Source organism: Protomyctophum parallelum (genome assembly GCF_964188405.1).
Source record: "Protomyctophum parallelum genome assembly, chromosome: 15".
Lineage (NCBI taxonomy): Eukaryota > Metazoa > Chordata > Actinopteri > Myctophiformes > Myctophidae > Protomyctophum > Protomyctophum parallelum.
Window position 1 is genome coordinate 18,111,267 of NC_139710.1, and position 25,885 is coordinate 18,137,151.

A 25,885-nucleotide genomic window follows, 5' to 3' on the forward strand; every position below is an offset into this window, starting at 1 on the left:
AGAGCGCCATCTGGCGGGAGTTGACTATATTATAACAAAAGGTGCTTTTTTTAATAGTAGAGTATGACGATGGCACATCATCATGGCTTTGTGCTTCCTAAAAGTCCCATGACCATATTTACACGTGCACTGACATACAGATTAGTTTTTTCTATTGCCAAAAATAGCCATGCATATGCCAAGAAAAACGATTTTCTTGTATGTGGGCTAGTTAGAATAAATGTAATCCAATAGTGAAACATTTTAAAACCATACAGTGATTATTAAAATCATGTGAAATAATGCTGTCCACAAGGAGGCAAGGCAATCTAAACACTGTTTATTGATTTGTTATCAAATCATTCCCATCTGTTTAAATATAATCGTTGTAAAAAAAATGTACCACTTGGGAACAGCTCTGGAAGCTTGAATTGTGTGTACCAGTACCGGTATATTGAAGTAATCTTAACATAATACATCTGGGTTGCTTTTACCTCATTTGGCACTCTTTAATAGAGATTAGTAGAAATGTCACCTTGTGGAAATATATTTAAATTGATGTTTGAGAAATAAGTAAGGAAAGTCACAATCAATATTTACAAAGTTCAACTGCTAATACTGTATAACTATATTAGCTGGGCCTACAGTACAGTATATATAGCATATTGTCTCAAAATTGCTGGCGTTTATAAACACCATCCCAAATGTACCATTCATTTTACAGCAACAGCTGGAGCATTCGTTTAACTGAATGTTTAAGCAGTTTCACTTAAATTAATATATAAAAATGTTACAATTCTCAATACATTGAGAAAAATAGAGTTAAACACTTTGGAATTTACCATGTATTGTATTATTGTCTTTAAAAGGACAGTATTAGGAGCCAGACATGATAGTAGACCTACTCTACATGCAGACCATGGAACTGAGTCATTGTCAATTTGTCACAACTAAAGTCTGATCTCTAATTAAGCCAAATGTATACTTTGTAATATGATGGTGTACAGACCCAAAATGTCAATCTACAAGTTCACGATGGCATATTGTGAGTATAAATTAGGCATAACAGATTGCACCATGACATAACTTTGGCAAAAAAGTGATTATGAGTTGCACCGTGGCGTGATTATTGGCAACAGTGCACAGACTGACAAAGGCACATGTAAAAGTATATATATATATATATATATGAAAAAAGAAAAAGTAATGCGTGTGAGCAATGGTAATACATATCGCATGGCACTCGTCTCCAGAATACTGGTGTTTCCAAAGAGGGGTGCAGCTCCCCAGGCCCTCTAATAACATTAAACTATCGTGTAGTGTACCCCAAAAAATGTGGGTACACAAGAATTGAGTGATTAAGTTTTTGTTCTGTTTCACTTATCCCCAATTTAGTAATTTACCCCACGTAGTCCCTTTCGCCTCCACCCCCCCCCCCCCCCTCTACTTGTTAGTCTTGGGGAGGGTGTGGGCATCCATGGGTCTTCTCTGATACACATGGAATCACCAGCTGCTTCTGTTCAGAGTTTCACCAGGCGGGCATAATGCATGCGGAGGAACACGCATCCCTGCCTGTTCCGCTCCTTGCTGAACATATCACTAGTGCAGTGAGAGATATCGCTCTCCCCTGCTGTCTTCCCACCCGCGAAGTTGTGCGAACAAACATGGCTAATTGTGTTTGTTGGAGCGCCCAGGCAAGTCGACGGCGCCATAGAGGAATCAAACCTCAGTCTCCATGGTGGTGGGTATGAACTTTACCCCTGCACCACCCAGATGATCTGCGCAGTGCACAAGTGAAGTGACTTACATTTGAGTACTCACCGATACAGGAGTATTAATAAGCCTTTGAAATTGCATCAAAGTAACCTACATTTATAATAATACAATCATTACTTAGCAGTGGTTATCATTACCTAGCAGTGGTTTAACAGCAAAACAGCCATGGGCCTGTCCCAACGTGTCTCTCTCAATGTCACTTAGAAACATGCAGTCATCCCTCCAGATTATGAGTTGCTTAGAAACACACAGATGTCCCTTCAGGTTATGGTAACAATGGCATTTGTAAGCAACACTTTTTTTTCTTACAGGTGCATGAGCAGCAAAATGCTTCAAACACATTGTCTGAGTTTTAAAGATGCTGAAAGGCAAACCGTGATAAATGGATAAATTACATTTGAATTTGATTGTATATAGTCAATTGATTTCATTTAACGTTTTCGTTAAATTGAATATCACAAAGGAAATTGATTTTAAATCCATGATATAAAAATAAAATAAGTGACAAACATTAACATTTATGTGACATAAAATCATTTAACTGCTGGTTAACAGGAGCTAAAATTTTCAAGTGTTACTCTTAGCTCCCATACTGTCCTCAATGCCTCTCGAGTCAACTCAGGGTTCTGTGGACATGCCCTCTGACATTAAACACCACAGTCCTCTAGGTCTAGGGTAGAATGTGCCATTCCAGAAGAGAGCTTTTCTTCCATTCACAGAACAGTGCAGGAATTGTGGGGAGAGAGAGGAGTGGAAAACATAAGATTGAATGGTGCTTAACTGCATCACTGGAGCGCTGGAAAAAGTTCAAGCCAGCTCAACTTTTTGTATCGCATCATGCAGCGACAAGTGTCAGGAGCCAGTTTGTAGTTGCTGGCTTTCATTGAAAATGTATTTTTCGCCACAAAGCCTGTTGCTTTGTCGCCACTAATGTGATAGTAGCATATTAATGCCTGATTTATACTTGGTTGCTCCCCAGTAGGCACAAGAAAATAAAAGTTAACACGGAAATTCTTAATTTAAGGAATTTAACCACAATTTACACAATGCTCTCCGGTATCAGGTTCAGAGAACAGCATGGAGTGTTCAGAGGAATGATGTTATTATGCAGAAAAGCAATCCACCCGTCTAGTTTACTGGTTGGTTCTGTAACCATTCCACTCTCAGCTCCTCCACCTCTCGACCATACCAGTCATGGAGCTTGGAGAAGCAACCTGTGCCAGGGGAAACGGGACTCTCCAGAGATGCTCCTCTCCTCCTGGGGGGCACCGGAGGTGGCCTCACCCCACTTCCATCCCATGACACAGAGGATGAGGCCACCTCGCTATAGCCATTGGCCAGCGTGACGGGCACTTTACTCCACGCAACTCCATTCTCCTTGGAAGAACCAGCGTTGTTCTGCATCTCATCTTGGAGGTTCTTCTGGGAATATTGAGGAGGTGCACCGGATGACAATGACGAAGAGGAAGAAGATGAAGAGGAAGAAGATGCTCCAGACCGGGAGCGCACCACCTGGTTTCTCCTGTTGGATTTGGACTTGCACGGTGTGCCTCCTGCTACTGCCATGCCACAAACACCTGCCTCCTGGATCTCCTCCAGCTGTTTCTCCAGCTCTTTCACCACCAGCCTCATGTAGTCAAAGCTGGCCCTGGATAAGGCCTTCACCCACGACTCCATCCCCACTTGGTTCTCGGCAGACATCTTGTAGGTCCGAGCTTTGGCACAGTCGAATTTGACGGCAAAGGCAAACTCTTCAGAGGACTCGCAGAGCTCCACGGTGCAGCCTTCAAGGACGATGACTCCAATGGGCTCACGGCTCTCACGGTCTTCAAAGTAGAAGAGCATGTTGCCCTTCAGCACAAACCAGCGCCGGTGGTAGGCTGTGTTGCGCTCGCCCTTTTTAAACAGGAACCCTGTCTTGTCTGGCGGGGAGTCGCAGGTGGCATAGTGTGCCACGCTGCGTTCGTTCAGCTTCATTTCTCCTCTTCCTTTCTTCTTCGGGTGGTAGACAGGTCTATATAGTAAACACAAGCACAGCAGACATACAATGTGTATAGTAAATGGACTTAAGTTGTACAGTACGATCACATTTGTCTTGTCTCTTCCGTGCACAGCACCAATAAAGAAATAAATAAATACTAGTAAAAGACTAGGCAAATTCTACAACTTCAATGTTTAATTCAAACTACTCATAGCAAAAACACGGACAATGCAAAGCATCATGTAAGCCTTAAGGCATGGTGATTGATTACTGTATGCAAGTAGACTTCTTGTGAAACAAATTCCTGGTTAAGATGGAATAACCAATGTCTTGTGACTATTATATAAGAGGGATGTGCTTCTGTATATAGTACAACTAATGCTCAAGTAATGCTTAAGAAACCAGTATTTTCCAGCAGAACTATCAAGTGCTTGTGCAAAAACTGCACAGATTATGTTGTAGGCTACTCACGTTTATCTCATATCCAGTTGATATGCCACAGTCACACTGTCCTCACGACTGGTGATTTATAGCTCAAAAGATTTCTGCATGTTTTCCATGTTTTTTAAGCTCTTTTACTCCAACATGAGGACTGGAAAGAAGAATGCGGGTTATTGCCACAATTTCCATTGACTGGATTAACCCGCAACCGCACAACGGCACAGATTAGAATGAGCAAACGAGTTTTTATTAGTTTACAATTTACACAGTACAAAGCCTTCGAGAAGGCCCTGTGTAAATATATGACGCCAACATCTTGTTTCGTTTCCCAGGGATTGTCCCTCGGCTCCCACCCTAATCTTTTATGCAAACCATGATTCAGTCTCAAGTGGCGTATGTTGGTCACACGCTTTTGACACATCAGCAGCAATTTCCTGCTATTACAGTCTTCCCGTTTTTTCGGGCTACGTCTCTAAAAAGATGCACTGAGACGTGACAACAAAGGTCCGTGAACAAAAGACCAAGACTGGCATTAGCTTACCCCCGGTAGCCACTGTAATACAGAAACAAAATTGTTTCTGTTTTTCCCCCAGCGTCAGCACTGTGCATTCAGTGATAAAGCAAAGAGCTAGCAAACGGTTTGAGTTTATTATATTGTATCACAAAATGATGTGTTTCTGATCAGTCCATACATACGTACGTACATACCTGGCTATAACCTGCGACCAAGACGTGAAGACGGCTGTTCTTCTGCCAGATGTTTTCGCTGATCTTCCTTCTTCAGACTTGCTCCAGACTTCCATGTCACGTGACCTACTATGGGAACGTGTTTTGGTTTTGCGATCCGTTCAAGTGGGCGGTTCACCATCATAGCTGAGTGGTTACCGCCCTCATTCGGGCGATGGTTTTGGAAAACATTCGCACCCTGACTGACTATGCTAAAAGACTGTAGGGAGGTCACTGCATCTGGGTTGATTTAAGTTACAAAGCTAGCGTTCTAAATGTTTGATATTCGGCATTATCATTCTTATAGAATAGAATGCAATCGTTAAATATATTTTGATTAATTAAAATTAGTAATATATTCTAGCCTCTCTCTCACACGTAATGTTTAATTTAGGTCTGTTTGGATATCCCAAATTACAATTTATATTTATCAGAGACACTTTTTTTGTTTTGTTTTTCCTTTATTTCCCCAGGGTAGTAGCTGAGCACAAGTGCTCATTTTCAGCGACGCCCTGTACATAGAAACGCACAGACAGACACACAAAAAGACACTGTCACACTGATAACACATTTTGCACTGCATCATCTCTAATCTATCTTCAATTAAATGTTGTCCATGATTGTATATTTTATTAGTGAAAGATTGGCTTGTGTAAATACCATTTCATTCATCTGTGAGTTTGACCCACCTCCCCATTCCTAAAAATCTGCTGACATTAGAAGTGATTCATTGTAAAAAATAATCATTTCAAAATAGACATTCATTTTATTAACAATAATCTGACACCATCTGTGGGGAAAGAAAGGTCCACAAAGTAGAGAGAGACCCAGATTAAGTGCAAAGTGTTTACTTCTCACCAGTTATTTCTCACCAGTTTGTGAATATAACAAAACACCATTGACAGCTGTTTGAGACATCCCACCCCTCCCTTGAGTGGATCCACTCAAGGGAGGACAAAGAGGTGGAGTAGTGCGATGCCCCCTGCTGAAGTGTTGTAAGATTATGTGGATTGACCAAGACCAACTGTTGTTGTTGTTCTAATTTACTTTTCAGAGATATTTATGTCCCATGCCCAATGTTTAGCTTTCCTATTTGGATCCAAGATGGTAGCTGTGTCTGTATGGATTTGGATGTTTTCTCATCTGTAAAATATAGGTTTCCTTTATATTTTGCTTTCGCTCCTTGTAAGTATGAATGGAATGTACATGTCTGATTAGCCATTGACAATGTGTAACAAAACAAGGAAACGGATCATGGCTAATGTAATTATACTTCATCTGACAGTGTTGTTCACCCGAAATAATGGAGAGCGAAGTGCCTTGTGAAACTGAGGCAACAACAGGCAGCCTTTCCACAGCAAATGCATAGAAAAACACAGTGATGGAGGGACAAAGTGGAAGAGTCAGTCGTGCATTCATGCCTCCTCTCAGATAAAGCACAACTCGGTATTTGGTTTATGCAATTTCTCTCCTCCCCACCTTCTCTCTCATCATAATTATAATAACATCAATAACGATGCATTAGTTTGTCTTCTGTTTTGTTCATTATCCTGTTATGCACTGAGAAACATACAAACAGTATACCTCAAGAGAATATGAGCAATGTTCAAAATACCCCTCAGTCAACCAGCCCAATATAAAAAATATCATCTCTTTAAATGTTAAAGTCTCTGTAGAAAATGCTTGAAATATATATTACACATGTACATGTATATTTATATACAAACAAAATTTGATGCAAATTATTCTCTCTTAATAAAGGTTCCTTTAAAGCCGTACCTATGCCATACTACAGTGTATTGCTGCATGTCATCGTGGAAAAATAGCTTGCTTGGCACCAGGTGATCACGTTGATTTCAATGTACAATGAACATAATCTCTGAATACAGATCAGCGATGGTGTCATCATTATTTCCAGATAATTTGTTTTTTTCTGATGCCAATCATGAATGTGGTCAGTGCTATGTGGCACATGATGTTCCTTTCTCTCCGCATAGTCCAACAGAATGTTTTCTTCACAGGCAGACCGGTTGCGGTTGGTCTTTCCAGACACACAATTCACCAATAGTGAATAGTGAACAGTGAACCAATACTTAACGGGTAAATTCCATAGCCCAAGGGAAATTATTGAATTTTATGTGATTAAATGCTATGCACAGTGCAATAGCAAATATTAACCAACACTCAGACCACGGTTGACATCTTTATCCCCTACAGTAAATAAACTTTGAACTACATTTAATCTTCACTCTCCATTGACATACCAGGAAAAGTGTCCCCTTAGGGAATCTTCAATCTGATTTTTTATGACAATGCCAATATATTTGATCTAAATTTCAACTGTAAATGTATCAGTCTGTGAACTTACATGGATACACTTTCCACCCCACTCCCCATTTTGCTTTAACATTTGACCAGATGGCACACTTCCCCTGCAGAACACTGTTGTGCCAGCACGTTGATCACTGTCCTGTATTATTTGGCCAGGGCTAGAAAGTCACGACTCCTGTTATCTGGCAGCGAATAGGGACTCAAGGAGGGGACGTGCTCGGACTCGGCTATGGCTCCTTGTTGATCAGTTTACGAAAACAAATATTCCATCCTCTCACATCTCGGTGAGCCCTGCAAGGGGGAGAATGAGGAAACAGATTAGTGTGTGTTCTGACAGCACAGTTACAGTACCCAACGGAACGAGCAGTATATGTCTCAACAGCAGAGAATTAAGCAGAACGGATAAAGTGCCCAGCCACAATGCAGATAAAAAGCTAACAACCTGGGGAAGATGGTGACTTTGACAGCAACTGTAATACTTTCGTTATAAATTTAGAAATACTGGCCAAACACACACGGACGCACGTACCGTGATGCACGCATGCACGCACGCGTACAAGTATTCTTGAACATAGTATTTCATCGATGCCTAAATCGATAATCCAGACCATAAATCATTGGAAATCTGTTGAAATTACCTAGGCTTCTGAATATAAACACTAGCAGTTTACACATGCATCCAAGCTGTAAAATTGCATCCTTAAGCAGTTGATACTTTTAATCTGTGGTATGGAATGCTTCCTCCAGTATGGACGACTCTGGAGACAGAAGTACACAATACTTCCAAAACAGTGACCTCTACTGACTACTGACCTCTTGACAACTATGTTTGAAAAAAACAAAAAACATAACATAGCATACACTACACTACAATTATGGAATTATGCCCTTGATTAATAAATTAACAATTTAGATTCAGTGACTGACAATGATCATGGAACAGACAAAGATTTGAAGTGTTAGGAAATCAGTATTTGTAGTGTGGCTGTGGGCAGTTCAGAAACTCGTCCACCAGTGACATCATCAATGGGAAATCCAAGCTAATAGAGAACTGCAGGCTTTCCTGAAAAGTTGCAATGCGAAAATCGAAGCCATCGGATGTCACTGGTGGACGGGTTTCTGAACTGACAGTCCTCCTATAAGACACAGACTGAGTAGAAACAAATGGTGCCATTTTATCATGATTATTAGAGAGGACCTATTATATGAAGATAGGTTGAAAAGTGGTGAAGTGGTCCTTTAACTATACTAGTCCTTACCCGTTCTGAATATATGAACAGCAAATTATATTTAGTGTGGGTAATGCGATGTAATAGATCAAATTACTGATAGGCAGGGAATAATTTACAGATGATCTTGGGAAGTTGGGGACTGTAGGACATAATGTTATAGTTGTAGATTTTCCTATGCAAGTCAATGGGAAAACATATTCACTAATAGATGCTGTAGTGCAATAATAAGTACACCATTGATGTGTGATATATATTTGTTGGTAATATTCTGCATAGAAATAAAGCTATTGAATATTTTCACTTTCGGTGTTGCACTTTGTAGACGGTCCCTATAACCGCTCAGCTGACCGTCTGCTGCCCATATAGATGCATTATAATCTACTGTGTTAAAGTCGGAGGTTGGCTTTTTGGGCTTCAAATCAAGTTGCAGTTTTTTGTGCTTTATCTAATCAGGATAAGAATGAGACGTTTTTTGTGATTTAGGAATGTTTCGTTCCTGAGTACTCAAGTGGTGTCGACAGGGCAGCCAAACGTTAGTCATTGCATTTGTCTGTATGTATTTTATCATTGTATTTTACGGGATGTGTGTTTCCCTTCCGTCGAGTGGTGGCTTAATTTATTGATATGTTCTGATCCAACAGAGCCACCCGATAGATAATCATTCCGTTGTGATCGTGGCCGTGCTGTTCAATGTTTCACATTAGGTGCAGGAAAGATGAGATCTGTAACTGCGCGACGCGCGTCGTCAGTGAGCAGGCGTGTCACCCGCGTTTGGTTTGAAGTTATAATATGAAGTGACGTTCAAACATTGCATTGCAAAAAGTGGTCGCGCACACATACGCACGTGCGCACACACAGCTTAAGTCGTTTACACACACGCTCACAGCGAAAGTAGTCTGCACACACACGCACGCACACACACACTAATCCAGCCAGGCAAGGGCAGAAGGTTCCTATTATAACGACAGTGGGTGCCCTACCTCAGAGTAGCCTGCGCACGTTTTTAGCGAGGTGCTAAGCAAGGGTTGTTTTTGTATATCAATCAATCTGTCCACTCCATGTGCGTGCGCACGTGCACTCTTTGCGTGCGCGGCTGCACGCTGTTTCACCCACGTTTGGTTAAAAGTTATATCAAGTGATCCCGTGTGTGGTTTGAATCGTCAATCGCCTGTCTGTGCAAAGGGGGAGGGGCCTGAGGTGGTGTACTGTGGAGCAGATCATTGCAACTTTGCCCGTGGGATCGTGTGGTGATGTAAAAACAATATCTGTACAGTAAATATGACAGTTGCGTCGGTAAAAAGTAGCCTAGCTGGATTGTGGGAGCGTGCAGATTTTTTTTGGCATGGAGAGATGTGTGCTAATAGTGTGGCTCGGTCGGAGATAGACCACGGACAAATAAACGGGTTTTTATTCACTAATAAATTCATTATTAATCTTATTGGAAAAATGGCTTCGTTAAGACCTCCATATTATTATGGTCAATGCCTGTGTGAAAAGTGGGAGCGATTGGTGCAGGCAATGAGGAGATAAGGTGGTGTTTCTGACAGACAGACATTCAGACAGACATTCGCTCAATTATAGTATGATGATGATGATGATGATGATGATGATGATGATATATAGTTAAGATTATGTTCTCATCTTCAACATTCTTAAAGGTGGATGAAACCAACTCCTACACCTTTTGCCTGAGAGTAAAACCTCTTGCTGTTTTAAACATTACTGTTAACCACTGTGGACCACAATGGAAAACAAGGCTCTGGGCTTTATTGTGTTTATATTATTTTGAATATTGTGTTCAATAAAACTTTCAATCAATCAATCTACATAAGTAATGTGGGTTTTAATATAAAAACACATTTTTGTATTTATTTAACCACGTATCCTGTATCATAACTTAACTACATCTGGCATTTGTAAAAAATGCCCCCCCCCCATTGCACGCACACAAGCACACACACAACAAGCAATCATACTTAGTAGAACTGAAGCCACACTTTGTTTCTGCATGAAATAAAAAGCCTTTCCATTTGCAAAAGAAAATGGCCTGGCCTCTTGCCTCTCCCATAGTAAATAGCTGGCATTTCTTCAATATTTCTTAGTCCATTTTGGAATGGTGCAGGGAGTACAAAGACCCATCTGGGTCACAGTAGCTATATTAAAGCCGATCCTTTTGTTGGCATATAGGTTTCCATCCATGAGCAAGGTGCAGCTGAGCCCCCTACATTTTTGCAATTGTCAAAGGAGTGTGAGACGGTCACCCTTACCACAGCATTAATTAGGGGCGACGGTGGCTCAGGGGTAGAGTGGCCGGATGGAAACCGCAAGGTTGCCAGTTCGAACCCGAGCTCCCTCAGAGTTAGTGTCGAAGTGTCCTTGAGCAATAAATTGCTCCTGATGTGCTGCTTGGTGCCTTGCATGTACGTATGCACGTGTGCGTGCACAGTGCAAATGCGCCATAATACACACACACACGCAGGCATGCATACACGCACGCACACATACATCAACATTATGACTTTGTCTGAGTCACAAAGAAGCACTGAGACAAGCCATTATCCATGCCTAATGGGTACTAGATTTACTGTAGGTTTAGGATGTTCCGATATTTGCAATGTAGGTAAGTAATTTTGTATTCTAATGACCTGCACATATCTCCATTACAGGTCAGATGTCTCCATTACAGATGTAATGCCTCCAGCCCATAACGGTCCAATTATTTGGCTTTCATTTTGCTTAATACTTTCTCGTTTTCTACATTTTCATTTCCAGACAGTGAAATGCAGTCAAATCAGGGGAACACAAATGAAAGTAAACGATGCATGCAAAACAGGTCTCTTCCTGGTGAACCATCAACGATCTGACAGACAGACAAATTCATATTCACTGGTCAAATCTGGGTCTCACTCCTGACACAACTACCTTGATATGTTATTGATACGTGGAGGGACTAGGCACTGTGGGTTGACTCCTGGCACCTCCTATGTCTCACCAGGTCCTCTCCTGCTCTCACCCTGCTTACCCGGACGCCGTCTACATTCCGACTGCCAACCATCTCTCGGGCAATAATACTAAAAACTATATAGTCAGGCAGCCATAGGAGAAAGTGCTAATTACTACAACATGCACTTTTGGAAGTATAAGTGGACTTGACGATGTCAGTCAAATTAATTCACATGGACTATGTGCAATAACTCGGGTGCAAACTAACCATTCAATAGGATTTTGAGTTGGGATTTCAAATGGAAATAGCCTTGTGTCTGAATCTACAAGCTCCCTAGTTATGGAAGCAGTAGGAAAGCTGTTAAAGTAGTTTCTCCACCCACACAGCTAGCACCCAGAAAGCCCTGCCAGACAGATACATACAGTGGGAGGATGAAGAAATGAAGTCAGTACTGTTGGAACAGGGGGAAAAGCACAGCCTCTGCATCCAGGAACTGGCTGTAACTTCATTATAGGGTTACAGGACAAGGAGAGATCTTTTTTAGGGGTCCAAGTTGCAAAGATGCTGGAAGTGGCCCTATTGTATCTGTTACTATTATTATCTGTTGTTATTCTTTCTTCTCCACTAAAAGTATCTTTGCCAGAAACCGTAACAGCTACAGTTCCCAAACTTGGCAGATAGGTTGGAAATCTCACCAACTACAGATATGGTTTTGTACTGAATGGGCTGAGAACAAATTTTACATTTATAGCATATCATACTATAATTAACCGAATGTGTGTGTGTCTGTGTGTGTGTGTGTCTGTCAGAAACAGTGCCGTAACTCCTTACTGCCTGCACCAATCGCTCCCACACAGGCATTGACCATATGCATATGGAGGGCGTAACGAAGCCCATTTTTCGATTTGACACATTAATGATTATTAATTAATTAAGTAATGTATTAGTCAATTACAAACGCACCCGGGCCCAGTACCCTTCACGGCCACAAAGGGGGGGGGGGGGGGGGGGGGATCATGGGGGGTATAAAACTCAGAGACTGAATATCCCAGTCAGTCTGTCTGCTCACTCTGCTGCATGGTGCTGGAGCTGAGGAGGTGATGTTATTATGTTATTGTTTGATGCCATGGTTTACATAGATCTATTATTGTGATGTTTATTATGATATATATATAATGTTGTGTATATATATATATATATAGGTTATAATTATTTAATTTACATTTGAAAAGGCCGGATTTATAAATACTTAGAATGCTTATATCATATGATAATGACTTATTTGGAAATGATTGGTTTGATTTATGGTGTTATATATGATATGCAGTACTTTGTTTTGAATATACCTTTTTTTTTCTATTTTGCAGACGTTTGGTCTCTTTTGTTGTTGTCACTTGTATTGTCACTTGGGTTAATAAATCGTGTTAAACTTCTGCCAAACTGCGTGCCTTGCCAACTGTTTGTTCATACAACCCTAGCCTCAGACAGGGGTGTGACAAAAACATAATTTATTTTCATGGATTCTGTGGGTCCAGTCAAATCTATCCATTTGTGCCTAGATAGATGTTCCACTTCAATGTTTTTTACTTTTTGAAAAAAGAAATGTTTTATATACTCCTAAACATTGCATTACACTATTGGACCCAGATTATCAAAACTCCCACACAGCTTGTTTATATCTTATTAGGTTTTGAATATATTTTCCAATGAACTTCAAAGAAGTCAAAAATTGCTAGGCCAATCACCCCACAACTTGTGGGATATGTCTACTGCGTAAGTACCAGAAACATACCCCAAAAGTTCATTTTAACTTGAGGTCGCTATGTAAACAATAGGTGAGGCATAACACAAATCGGACATAATAATAAAAAAGTCCAATCATTACTAAACTCAAAATGGCAGAAATCGTCCCTGATTCATCGGTCTATCACCTCACCACTATATACCAGTAAGAAGCCTAGGGAGATAAGCGACCTCTCCCTAAAGGGCGAGAAGCGACCTCGCCCTTTTGCGTGCACGCATCCACCTTGTTGACGGCAGACTGCTGGGCGAGCGCTGGCGCTTTGGCATGGGGGGTCAGATCAACATGGAATTAATTCTGTACTGGCCATATAAGTAGCATGTCTTGAGTGTACAGGGTTCGATGAGGTCAGATCAACATATGTAGAATGTCAGAACAGGTCAGCTCCATATATGGAGATCTTAGGGTGGTAACGGGGACATTCTCTTGAGTGTACAGGGTTTCATGAGGGCCAGGCCTTAATTTTCGGGCCTGTTGAGAACTCTAGTTTTCGCCAGCTGCCAGGCACGGCTGCACTAATAACTTTGGGGCAGGCCCGACTAGAGTTTGAATGGACAGGTATCCGTCAAAAGGGAGACATCGAAGAGGATGGATGGGGAAGGATCAACATATGGAATATGTGATGTCACGAGACCTGGGTACCATTATACCATATATGGGGATTTTTTTTTTTTTTTTTTTTTAAGATTTTTTTTTGCGGCTTACGCCTTTTATTGATTTTTGAAGGGACAGACAGTAGGCTGACAGGAAACGGGAGAGAGATGGGGGGATGACATGCAGTAAAGGCCGTGTCGGGCTCGGGAGTCGAACCCGCGGCACACTGCGACTGGATTACCAGTCAGGTGCCCAGACCGTTACGCCACGGCCTGGGCCATATATGGGGATTTTGAGTGATACAATGACGGGAATTGCCCGATTTCATAGTAAATGTGATTCTTCCGGCGCAATAAAAATGTTGGACACTGGCAAACGTCAAGACCCTTTGGGGTTTTCAACTAATAACAAATTGGCTTGAACATAGCAAATCACTGCTTTGTGGCTATATTGTCATTTTCTTCTTTTTCTGTTCTTGCCACTTGGGGCTATATTTTTTATTTTGTTTTTCATTGACCCAGGGTACACAGGGTTATACTAGGGTTAGTATGAAAATGTATGAAAATACTGCAGGATGGTAGGAAAAGAAAATGAACATTTACGGTCAACGGCATTTTCTAATTATTGAAAATCCAAAATTCTATGCAGATCTCTCTCTGTACACGGTATACTGGTTATGCTTTAATAATAGCTCCCCCACTCACATGCAAATGGCAATACATGTTCACATAGCACAATACCAATGCATACAGCTGCAGTGCTGCAGAGTGGGAGTGAAGCTTCATCCTTGCAAGAAGACAGAGAGAGAGAGAGAGAGAGAGGGGAAGGCAGGGTAAAAGGGAGTAGGTCAGTGTAGGTGAGTCACTCCTGAGTCACAATGGGGCAGTGAAGATCCACGGGCCAAGGGCAGAGAGAGAGAGACAAGACCAGGGATCGGATTAAAACTCGGGTCGTCACGGTTCACAAGGAACATGCACCCACTGGCTGAGCTACCAGCACCCCTGCCATTGCAAGTCTAACCCGAGGCCTACAGCAATAGAGCTCAGTTTTCTCCATTGCCACTTTAACAACGACGTCCATATTTTGTCATTGTTGGTGAACATTCTCACCATGCATCTTCAAAATCTTACAAATTGTGTTCAGAAAAAGTGTTTTTTCGCTATTGCTCAAAACATTTAGAAAATAGGCCCAGTAGTTAACTAGAAAAAGCAGTTCCTGCAGAAACTGTGTGGGCTCGCTGAAAACCTGCAATGTATATGATGTACAGTAGAAATGTATTAAAGCTGAAGAAAAAACTAAAACTAAAATGCACCATTGGCCCGGCGCCGTGATGATGGATACGTCGTACATACATATTCACTGTCGACCCAGGAAGTGGCAGTGGTTTGAATGCGTTGTTATAGCAACCACATACAGCGCCTCTGCTCTGACCCCGCTCACACTCACGCCCACTGTGGCTGCCTCATGACGTCACAAAACATCCTTTATCCAGGGTTAGGGTCAGGGAGTCATATGTTCTGTGTAATGTGACTATGGTAATCTACAAGGAGAGAACACTGTAATAAGACTGCCGACAGGAGGTAGAGAAACAACAAAACCTATATATATATATGCTGAACAGTGCTGTATACAGGCAGGTTGTGTTACCTTTTAATGGTGTTCACTTAATCATACATTGTCCAGACCATTGCTGCATGAGAACAGCAGCAGTGGTGATCGAACAGCAAAGTTCTCTGCAAGCTGCCTTTATTGATGTACAACCTATCTAGCTATAGATACTGTGTGTGTGTGCGCGTGTGTGTCTGTGTGCACACGCACGCACGCACGTGGAATTATGTGTCACTAATCGTTTTGTGTGTGTGTGTGTGTGTGTGTTTGAGTGAATGTAGAGAGAGCAGACTGTTCATTAAAGAAAACTATACAACCAGGTGCTCACAAGAGAAACAAGTGGTTCAAAATTTCAGAGGTGCTCCTGGATCAAACGAGATCAAACATGAGAGAAAAACAGAGGATCCGGGCACTCAATGCGGTCGTTTGACCTCAAGTGGTCTTTATCAGGGCGAAATAACATTTCATCCTGTTTTTCTTTGACTCTAAGGTGACATTCACACCAGAGAGCTTTACTGCGATTAAAACGAATCCTGCTGCGCATTGTCCGAAAGTGTGCTTTGTTTGGCAGGTGTGAAGGCTCATTCGAATCCTAATGCGCATCAAATTAAATATGCAAGAACCCCAACTTCTCCGCCCATTCGCATCGAGTCTACCGAAGTATGGGAATGTGACCTACGAGTTTAATTAACACTTTGCATGGATAGAGAGTAGAGGGATAAAGTTACTAGAGTATTGCTTAATTTATGCCGTTCTACAAGCTCACAAAGCGTTGTAACTTGTGACGTGTTGTGAGCTTGTGCTATCGGCTACACCATTTTGCCAAAGTATAAATCAGCTAATGTGTGTGAAAGAGTTACAGATATTGGGAGAGATATTACAAAATGGAAAGAAGATAGATAATTGACTTGTAGTGGAGGGTGAAGCTGCATGGGCTCTATATTATACCCCATCATGTCTGTTCAGTGTTCAAGCCTTGCATGGATTATATAATATAACAAAATACATACATAAATGGATGCACCTGGGACGTATCCTCAGTGATGTATCCCAAGGTCATCGGGGTTTCGGGTCTCGCAACATCATAAAGGCCTCACCGTGGGTTTGTTCGGCTTCTTCCTCACGGAAGACACAGGCTGGGGCGCTAACCCATAGCCTACTGCTCCCGGGTGCCGTCTAATTTCCGGCTGCCACCCGTCTCTCCGGTGGTCACCAGACTATTCCTGGTTGTCACTTAGTCTATTCCTATGAGTCACTATAAATAGAAGAACTATAACAAAATACATACATAAATGGATGCACCTGGGACGTATCCTCATTGATTAATGGATAGCATAATAATGACTCTGGTGGTTGGCTGCAAACAAACACACACACACACACAGATACGCACGCACGCACGCACACATTTTGCCATGGTTGATCTTAGTTCCGCATAGATATAGGAGATTCTTGAGCTGAGTAATACATTCACAACTATGTCATGCTGCTATGTTTCACACCCTTAACCCAAACCCTTTCATAACCCTGACACACACAGACGCACGTCGCGCACGCACGCACACACACACACACACACACACACACACGCACACACACACACACACACACACACACACACACACACACACACACACACACACACACACACACACACACACACACACACACACACACACACACACACACACACACACACTTTCTTCCCCTCTGCCTCTCTGTCCTACTCTACCATGGCAATATGTGCAGGCTTGCAGCAACAATTCAGACCTTTGTCAAAACCAATGTTGGCACAAAGAGCGACTGAGGGAGCAGCGTTATCTCCTGAAGTCTAATCTTTCTAATTAAGGGCATCACTGGGAGGAAGGTGCTACTATTCTCTGCTCATTCCGCTCTAGGGCATGCCCCATCCCCACACGTCTGAGCTACTGATTTGCACACGCACACAATAGCAAACAAAAAACACCCACACAGTTTCACTCTATGGATGGGTTCCAACTGATTGTCTCGGTATCGTAACTTGACAAATAGACAAAGAAGGGCTCAGTCCCTCACAGAGCTTTTAAACTTAAAAAATGCAACACAGGATTCTTCAAGCTCAATTTATCAGCAGATGTAGCGCTCGACTACAAAATGCCCATAATTCCATCTAACACTTCAACCCTCCGCCTCCCTCCCTCTACCTTACCCTCTTACCCCCTATAGCTGACAGAAAGAAGAGACAAGATAAGAAGGGATGTGGTCAGACCTAATTTGTCTAGTGCCCCTAGTCACTGAGTAATCAGCTACACAGTCTAGTCCAGGGGTTCCCAAACATGTCCATGTCAAGGAACAGCAAATAACCATATCCTGTGGCTGCAGCCCCCTATGGAAATGGCTCAAAAAAAGAAAATAGTGAAAATAGATACTTGTAGCAGCTTGTAGATCTGTAGATATATAAACTGGTGCGTTAATCTTATGAGTTGAATTTGAATTGAAATAAAGGACAGTTACGTGAGTGCTGCATATACCAGCTGGTATATGCTGGTATATATATTTATTGCGACCGAAGGTCGCAGTTAACTATGGAATTGTGCGTTTTTTGTCTGTCAGTGTATCACTCAAAATGAAAGCCCCCATATACGAATGAAAGCCCCCATATATTGTGCCCAGGTCTCATGACATCACTATGACATCATCAGGGATGATAGTAAATCAGGGATCAAAGTAAATGAGACCTGCTGTCGGAATTAAGCCCATATATGGAGATCCCTGATCATCAATATTAGTATGGATATATGTCAGAACCTGTTCTCCATTCCATATGTTGAACCTTCCCCATACATCCTACCTCTTCGATGTCTCCCTTTTGACTGATAGCTGTCCATTTAAATCTTGCCCCAAAGTTATTTGTGCAGCCGCGCCCGGCAGCCGGCGAAAACTAGAGTTCTCAACAGGCCCGAAAATGAAGTCCCGGCCCTACCTGGGCCCTCATCAAACCCTCAAGACACTGCCCCCGCTGCCACCCTTAGATCTCCATATACACGTAGCTGACCTGTTCTGACATTCCATATGTTGATCTGACTTCATCAAACCCGGTACACTAAAGGGCAAGGTCGCTTCTCGCCCTCAGGCGTCTTACTGGTTGTAGTTAAGTAGTATAAGTTACTTTTCCAGATGTGCGCCTGGTGGTAAGAAGGTTCATTAATGTTGAAACGAGTTAGAGTCGTGCTCGCACCGTTGACGCACAGTGAGTACTCTGACAACAGGTATTAACCAGATGGGGAATGCATTCCCAACTTGGTCCCCAAGTGGAGTCTATAGTATTTCACAAAGTACAAAACATACAGTTTGTGAAAATAAAACAACATAGTGGAGGTACCTATGTGGCCTACTGGCAGCTTGCATGCAAATCCCGACCTCAAAATGTATTGTTTGTTTCTGATAAAGAGATGGGGAGGCCTTGTTACTACTAAAGAAACACTCTATAGTGATTTCTATCAGAATATAGAACATACAACTTATTTTAACAAAATACATAACTTACACCCCCTTACTCTAAAGGATATTGCAGTGCAGACTCTGCAGAGTAGTTGGCCATAAACAAACTTACATTAAGCCGTCCTGTACACCTGGGCCAATATGGATAGATATACATTACACAATACACATGTGCTTGCTTTCATGCACACACACACACGGACACACACACACACACACACACACACACACACACACACACACACACACACACACACACACACACACACACACACATGCAGGCACGCAGTCGCACACACGTGCACTCAAATTCACTCACCGGTTGTTCCTCTTCCCTCTGCCTGCACATCGCAGTGCCCACGGCGATGCATTTCTCTCCCCGTCTTCCTCTAGCCCTTAGTTCCAACCTCCCCCTCTCTTCACCTAGCTGTTCGACCAGAGTGGAAAAGGTCTTGTAAATGTAGAAAACACTATGAATAATTGAGGAATGTTTAGATTGGATAGGGTAAAGTTTCAGCGTCAAACTGTGGTGGTGGTCGATTTGCGCAGGATGGTTTTCTGAGGCTTGACAGACAGCGGATTAGGAGGCACACACGGCGGAGGGATGTTCACCGTCGGGGGCGGAAAACTGTGGCTGACAGAGAGGCCGCCGTTTTCCATCAGGAGTTGATGAGAAAGCATGTGAGGAGGCGAGGAGGAGTTGGAGGAAGAGCAGCAGTGCATGGGGCTGAGCCTCAGGTCACTCAGCTCGGCCTGCAAATGGAGATCTGTGTCGTGCACGTCGTACTGGAGGTCGCAGTCCGGACAGTATCCATGATACTGAACCTTCTCACTGAAACGCACTCTCTCTCTCTCGCGCGGCTCTCTGCCGGGCGCCTGGGGGCATTTGTTTGTTTTGTGGCGGAGCAGCGGCATAGGTCTGGGCAACGAGGGCACAAGACCTGACTCGGAGGCTCTGCCGTCGCTGGACATGCAGAACAGCTCCCTGCTTGGTTTGACCGGGAAAACACCGTTCCTCAACAGGGCCCCATTGGTCTTGGATAGATTCCCTGATAGCACTAACGTGGGGTGAGGCAGATTCTTTGTATTGTGTTCATCGGTCTTCAGAGGGGTGTGCCTGGGCGGCGGCAAGGGCGGGTGAGCTTTCCTAAGCACGGTCAGCACCGCTGGGAGGCTGACAGGGACGGGGACAATGGGTGCGGCCGTCAGCCGGAAGATGTAGTCGTCGGGGCACATCTTCATCTTCATCTCGAAGCTGGAGGCGGTGGTGGTGGTAGAACTAGAGCTGGAGTTGAGTGTGTCTGTCTTGGAGCTGTCTGTCAGGCCGTCTTCCTCCAGTTGCAGGTCGCAGGTCAGGGTATCAATCTCGTGCACAACCTGGGGACAGGAAGAGGAAGTGTCACTCTGACGGGTAAGAGGACAGGATGGATGAGTCATTGTTACCCATAACGCACTGAAAGTATGCAGGAGGAGGAAATAGCCCACCATGAGACAACCTGAACAAGTGGCAAACTCAGCATTGCATGTGACAATGATTACTTAGGAGGAAAAAAATTGAATTTCTGTGGCAGCCTGAGAACATGTCTGAGAACAATATATGATCCAAAAATAGCAGATGCTTGTGAGCTTGTAAATCGGCAACTTTCGGTGTTGGACACTGCCATACGATTCAGTATTTAAACCAGGCAACAAATGATCCTGTTCTCTCCTTAAGCCTTTAGTGACTCACCTGTATTAACATGTTCAAAGGACAGACATTTATTCGAGAGATTGATTTATGAGGTTAAAGACTGATTGAGATATCACTATGACAACGTGACCAGGGAGAGGGGAAATATCACCAGGATTTATGACAACAGCCGTGAGTATGCCAGTCTGACTAAAGTGATAAACTCCCACAATCAAACTGCACCATCAGAACAAAGATAAATAACACTACCTAGCAGCCAGCGTGAGTTCCTGCGAGTCCAGTAACAAAGAATGTAATATGCAAACTTGCAAAGCCAATGAAAGGAGCAACAGTATGGGACATGAAAGGGAGATGGTCTAGTTATAAAATAAATAGACCGCTACTGTCTATCATTGGGCAAAAGTGGTTTAATAAAGAAAAAATCACACTTGTGTGAAGTGAGGGGCGCTCTTATCGTCATAAATCATCATACATCACATTCATGCTCAGCCAATCAAATCATCGTTATTTGGTACACACAAACACACAAAGCTGGGCATACGAGGGGCCCCTCAAAAACTACTACTGTTGGGCAAAAGCTATTTGAAAAAGAAATAATCACACTTGTGTGAAGGCTCTTATCATCATACATTATACGAATATACGTACTCACTACTCATCCAATCAGATCATCACATTCAGTGTAACAAACTCATTCCATGCTCAAACTGACATACACACAAAGCTGTGCATAGGAGGGGCTAGCGCTCCTCAATAACAACTAAAAGGCAACAACAGCAAGGGTCATATTTACTGAATCCAACCAGTGTGACTGTGAGAGAAAAGTTAATACCCTACTGAAATAAAAGTCAGAAGACAAAACTTATAAAATGACATTGACAACCAACCGGAAAATTATCCAATTCCTTATTGGTATCAAGTCCAGATGGAGTCTCCATAAGGTAGAGATGAGTAATACAGCAAAACAATACATTTTTGTGTGTGTGTGTGTGTGTGTGTGCGGCTGTGCGCGGCTGCGCGCGCCTGTATGTGTGTGATGGGATTAGTCTATGTGCTTGTGTGTATGTACAACAATCTACATCCTCAGTGTTACTTTAAAGGGATAAGTTTTACTTAAGCTGTATGAAATACCTGGGGCCACGCATTAAAAGTAAATTAATCCACAATTGTATTGTTGACCTATTTCTAAAATATTAGTGCAACTTTCGTTCATTTTTTACCCCTTATAACACGTTTTTTTGTGTCCATATCACTACGCCCAAAAAAATTGTTCCATGTGATAGAGGGGTCAAAGTTGAACGAAGGTTGTGCTAATATTTTAGAAATAGGTCAACAATACAAATGATGCTAGTTTTGTGGATTAATTTACTTTTAATGTGTGGCCCCAGTGCCCCCCACAAAATGACCGGAACTACTTAATATTCACCAAAACCAGAGCAGAATTCTCACCACGGGACTCAGGCAATAAATTACAGTAACACAGTTGCAACCACTATAATAATGGCAAGTATTTCATACAACTTAAGTTAAAAAATTGTGAACTATCCCTTTAGCCCTGAGAGTGTAGGGCACACAGCCATACACACCCATGCATGCACATACGTAACACAATACATATACATGCACTGAGCATATTGGAAGAAAACATGTCATCTCTTACACTACATGATTCATGGTTGATTACATCTGATTCAATAAGCCTGTACCGGTCTGGAAGGCCACCCAAGGAGAGCTTTACAAACACAACACACATAACAGTACAGTAGGACACTAAGAAATGTTCGTAAGCAAGTAGCCTTCGGCTATTCACTTCTCTACCACAAGTGATCACATCTCGTCCACATTATGAGCAGACATAACTAGGAAAATAAGAAAATAGCAATGAAAATAGCTGGAAGGTGTAGGGATTGAACTGACATGTTTTTGTAGGGAATTTAGCCTCAGGGATCCCCCCCCCCCCCCCCCCCCCCCCACACACACACACACACACTCTGCCCTCCATGCGTGCGCGCATTGAGGGCAAAAATAATCCAGTCTCAGGAAATCAGGATTATTTTGCCTGGGAGGGAAAGATAAGGTACTTTACACTGTGTAATTTACAGTAATGCACATAGTGAATGGTGTTTTGAATGAGCATTTATTTATTTTCATAATGACAAGTTGTGTGTTGGTTAAATGTACCTTGTACAGTGGTTAGAATGTAGTTCATTAATTAGAATTATAGAATAATTAAAATGAATAAGGGACCACCTCAGTGGTTAAGACTGGAATAACAATGAGATAGAGAGAGCAAAATTTGTCACTGGGGTGTGTTATTGGATCAAAAATCTCCATGCGGTCTTTAAAAGGATGATTTACGTATAGCCTACACACACACACACACACACACACACACACACACACACACACACACACACAGTCACACACACACACACACACACACACACACACACACACACACACACACACACACACACACACACACACACACACAGAATGGATTAATATGGCAGTGTCCCAGTGTGTGCCCATGCTGTAGTAGAGTGGGCAGACTGACTGTGGGTGTGCCCAGCATCTGTGATGGGGCTGCCCTCAGAACCAGGCTCCAATCCATCCCTGTCTGAGGTACCAGATAAGTGTATTTCAAATGGATTATATTCCAACACTGCATGGCTTTGATTCTAATACTGCCCCAAGGTATGTAGTGTGTGTGTGTGTGTGTGTGTGTGGGGGGGGGGGAGGGACAAAAGAAAAGCCACATCACATGAAACAAAATATATATATGTATAAAAATGAAATGCCCAGTTGCTTGTTGTGAGCTGTTGTAATACAATAGAAGAGACAAAGAGGGCACACAGTTTAGTAAAACACAGACAGTTGAGTGAAGCATAATACATACGTTGTTGCGTGACAGGGTCGCGGACACTGATTGTTTTTATTTTTTCAAGTAACACATCACGTCATGTTTTGTAGTTGACACATGACTGACAAAGTATAAATTAGGCGTGAAGCAGACAGATGCTGTGTACCCATCCCATCCATAATGTATAGGAATCACATGCAGACTGCTGTGGGCAATATAGGATGACAGACTTTCATGTTAGGGTGAGAGGTTCGGCACAGCAAGCCAAGGCGGATGCTCTGTGCTTGGCTGGTGGAGAAAACGTAAACATAAAATCAGGTTAGGTTGAAGCTCATAGTGCTCTGGTGACAGGGAGTGAACGCCAGGGACTGTCTGTGATTGACACCAAAGGAAGAAAACGGAGGTCTAAAGCAAGGGCTGCACAAGTGAAGTGCACATGGATGAAACTGGAAAATCATATGAGCCGCCTGACAGCAATTGGAGTGCCTTGATATTTTAACAAGGTGTCTGGAGAGAGAGAGAGAGAGAGAGAAAATGAGAGCAAGATGCAGAAACAGACAGAGACAGAGAAAGCATGAGAAAAAGAAAGGAGATTGAAAGAGATGCAGTGTGGATGGAGCTATAGATACTGCTTCATTGTGTGTATAGGGGACTATACAGGCACTATACTCAGCAGTGAGCATTAAGATGATGAAATGCAATGCAAAGCGCATGTCCTGGGTGAACCAACTCCATTAACTATTAATTGTGACATTTTTTTTCTTAATTTAATTAAAAGCCTGCCCTGCATTCTTTCATATTCGGTGATAATGCATGACACATGCATGAGTGACAGTTAGAGGAGTAGGGAGGTTGCCGTGTTGTGTGTGCGTCAGTGCGCACGCTCACGCACGTGAACATTGTTACATTCGTGTGTGTGTGTGTGGTTGTCATTTCAGGCCCCAGGCCCCCAGCGGGCGGATGACAGCCGTCCATCTCGCCTACAGACAAAATGTGGTTTAGAAAAATAACCAGCATGGCCTTTATGCACAACAACACAATATCCCCCACATAAAAACACCCTTTAAAGATAGACTAAAGTGGCACCTGTTTATTTACCTCTTTGAGTTCCTTGGCCACATCCTTAAGGTCTCCAAGAATGGTTTCCAAATTTTCCACGATTGTCTTGATCTCCTTCTTCACTTTCACTTTGGAGACTACCCCTTCGGCTTCTGCATTTGGTTTCCCTGACATTCTTCAGTTTCTGGCACAGATTCTGTTTCGTCAAGGATCTCAATCAAATCCTTCGGCTCCCACAGCGGTGCCACTTTGCCAGTGCATTTTGACTCTCCTGTTCTGTTCACTTTCCTCCTCTCTTCGCCAGCCAGGCTACATCACGCTACAATGTAGCGGAGCGCGGTGACAGCTGTTTCCCGACCACTACGCCTGCGCAATAGACCGAATCAAAAATAATCTTAGAAAATTGTTACATTGTACTGTCGGCGAAGCGGTGTTTCTCCTCCTGCCGTTACCTTTCACGTTCCTGTTCAACAGCAAAGCCGGACGTGGCAGAAATACACGTCGAAAGAGCTCCAAATTCACCATTATTACGCAGATGGAAATACAATTATGATGAGGGAAAAAAAATATCATGAACACAAAGTTGAATAGAAAGGAGAAAGCACACACGGACGGACATCCAAACCGTTTTTCTGTCGGTCGTTACTGGAATTCTGGTACATCTTTCCAGACATCTTAAATGGTAAAATAATCCCATTCACAAAATGTTAAAGACCTGTGGGCTTGCAAGGGCAGACCCCGAAAGCAGTCAAATCGACTCCACAGAGTCCAGGGACACTTTCTTCCCCCAGAAAATAACCCGTCAATTTCATCCCGCCTCCTCCATCGCAGCCTCGTTGGAGTGTCTGCTGATGTCGGGGCGGGCGGACTGCGCGCTCTCTCTCTCTCTCTCTCTCGCCCCCCTCTCTCTCTCTCTCTCTCTCTCTCTCTCTCTCTCTCTCTCTCTCGCCCCCCCCCCCCCCTCTCTCTCTCTCTCTCTCTCTCTCTCTCTCTCTCTCTCGCCCCCTCTCCCTCTCTCTCTCTCTCTCTCTCTCTCTCTCTCTCTGCCCCCCTCCCCTCTCTCTCTCTCTCTCTCGCCCCCCCCCCCCCTCTCTCTCTCTTCTCTCCCCCTCTCCTCTCTCTCTCTCTCTCTCTCTCTCTCTCTCTCCTCGCCCCCCCCCCCCCCCTCCCTCTCTCTCTCTCTCTCGCACCCCCCCTCCTCTCTCTCCTACCTCTCGCCCCCCCCCCCCCCCCCCTCTCTCTCTCTCGCTTGCTGCATGGATGTAGACTTGCTGTCACGCTCTGGCTCTATGGAGAAAAAGGCTCAGTTGTCATTTCAATGATTTCATGTCACAGCCAGGTCACCACTGCAGAGGTGTTGTTTTACTTTTAACTTAATAG

At 43.1% G+C, this 25,885-nt stretch overlaps 2 protein-coding genes across 3 annotated transcripts; both read right to left on the reverse strand.

Moving 5' to 3' along the window:
* Positions 1-1,956: 1,956 nt before the first annotated feature.
* Positions 1,957-4,988, reverse strand: LOC310871930 (sesquipedalian-1-like). Of its 2 annotated transcripts, XM_083783567.1 has the most exons (3): positions 4,886-4,988; positions 4,208-4,328; positions 1,959-3,769 (listed from the first exon to the last, which is right to left on the reverse strand). In XM_083783567.1, the coding sequence occupies exon 3, from the start codon at positions 3,730-3,732 to the stop codon at positions 2,884-2,886; it is 849 nt and encodes a 282-aa protein (XP_083639693.1). In that variant the 5' UTR covers positions 3,733-3,769; positions 4,208-4,328; positions 4,886-4,988; the 3' UTR covers positions 1,959-2,883. The 2 variants fall into 2 exon arrangements, with proteins under 2 accessions (XP_083639694.1, XP_083639693.1); XM_083783568.1 differs by lacking the exon at positions 4,208-4,328 and having other exon boundaries at positions 1,957-3,769; positions 4,886-4,954.
* Positions 4,989-5,689: 701 nt separating this feature from the next.
* prr16 (proline rich 16) lies at positions 5,690-25,310 on the reverse strand. The gene is made up of 3 exons (XM_083784025.1): positions 24,545-25,310; positions 19,213-20,270; positions 5,690-7,525 (listed from the first exon to the last, which is right to left on the reverse strand). Exons 1-2 carry the CDS (start codon positions 24,677-24,679, stop codon positions 19,413-19,415), a joined length of 993 nt encoding a protein of 330 aa, XP_083640151.1. The 5' UTR covers positions 24,680-25,310; the 3' UTR covers positions 5,690-7,525; positions 19,213-19,412.
* Between the last annotated feature and the right edge of the window lie 575 nt (positions 25,311-25,885).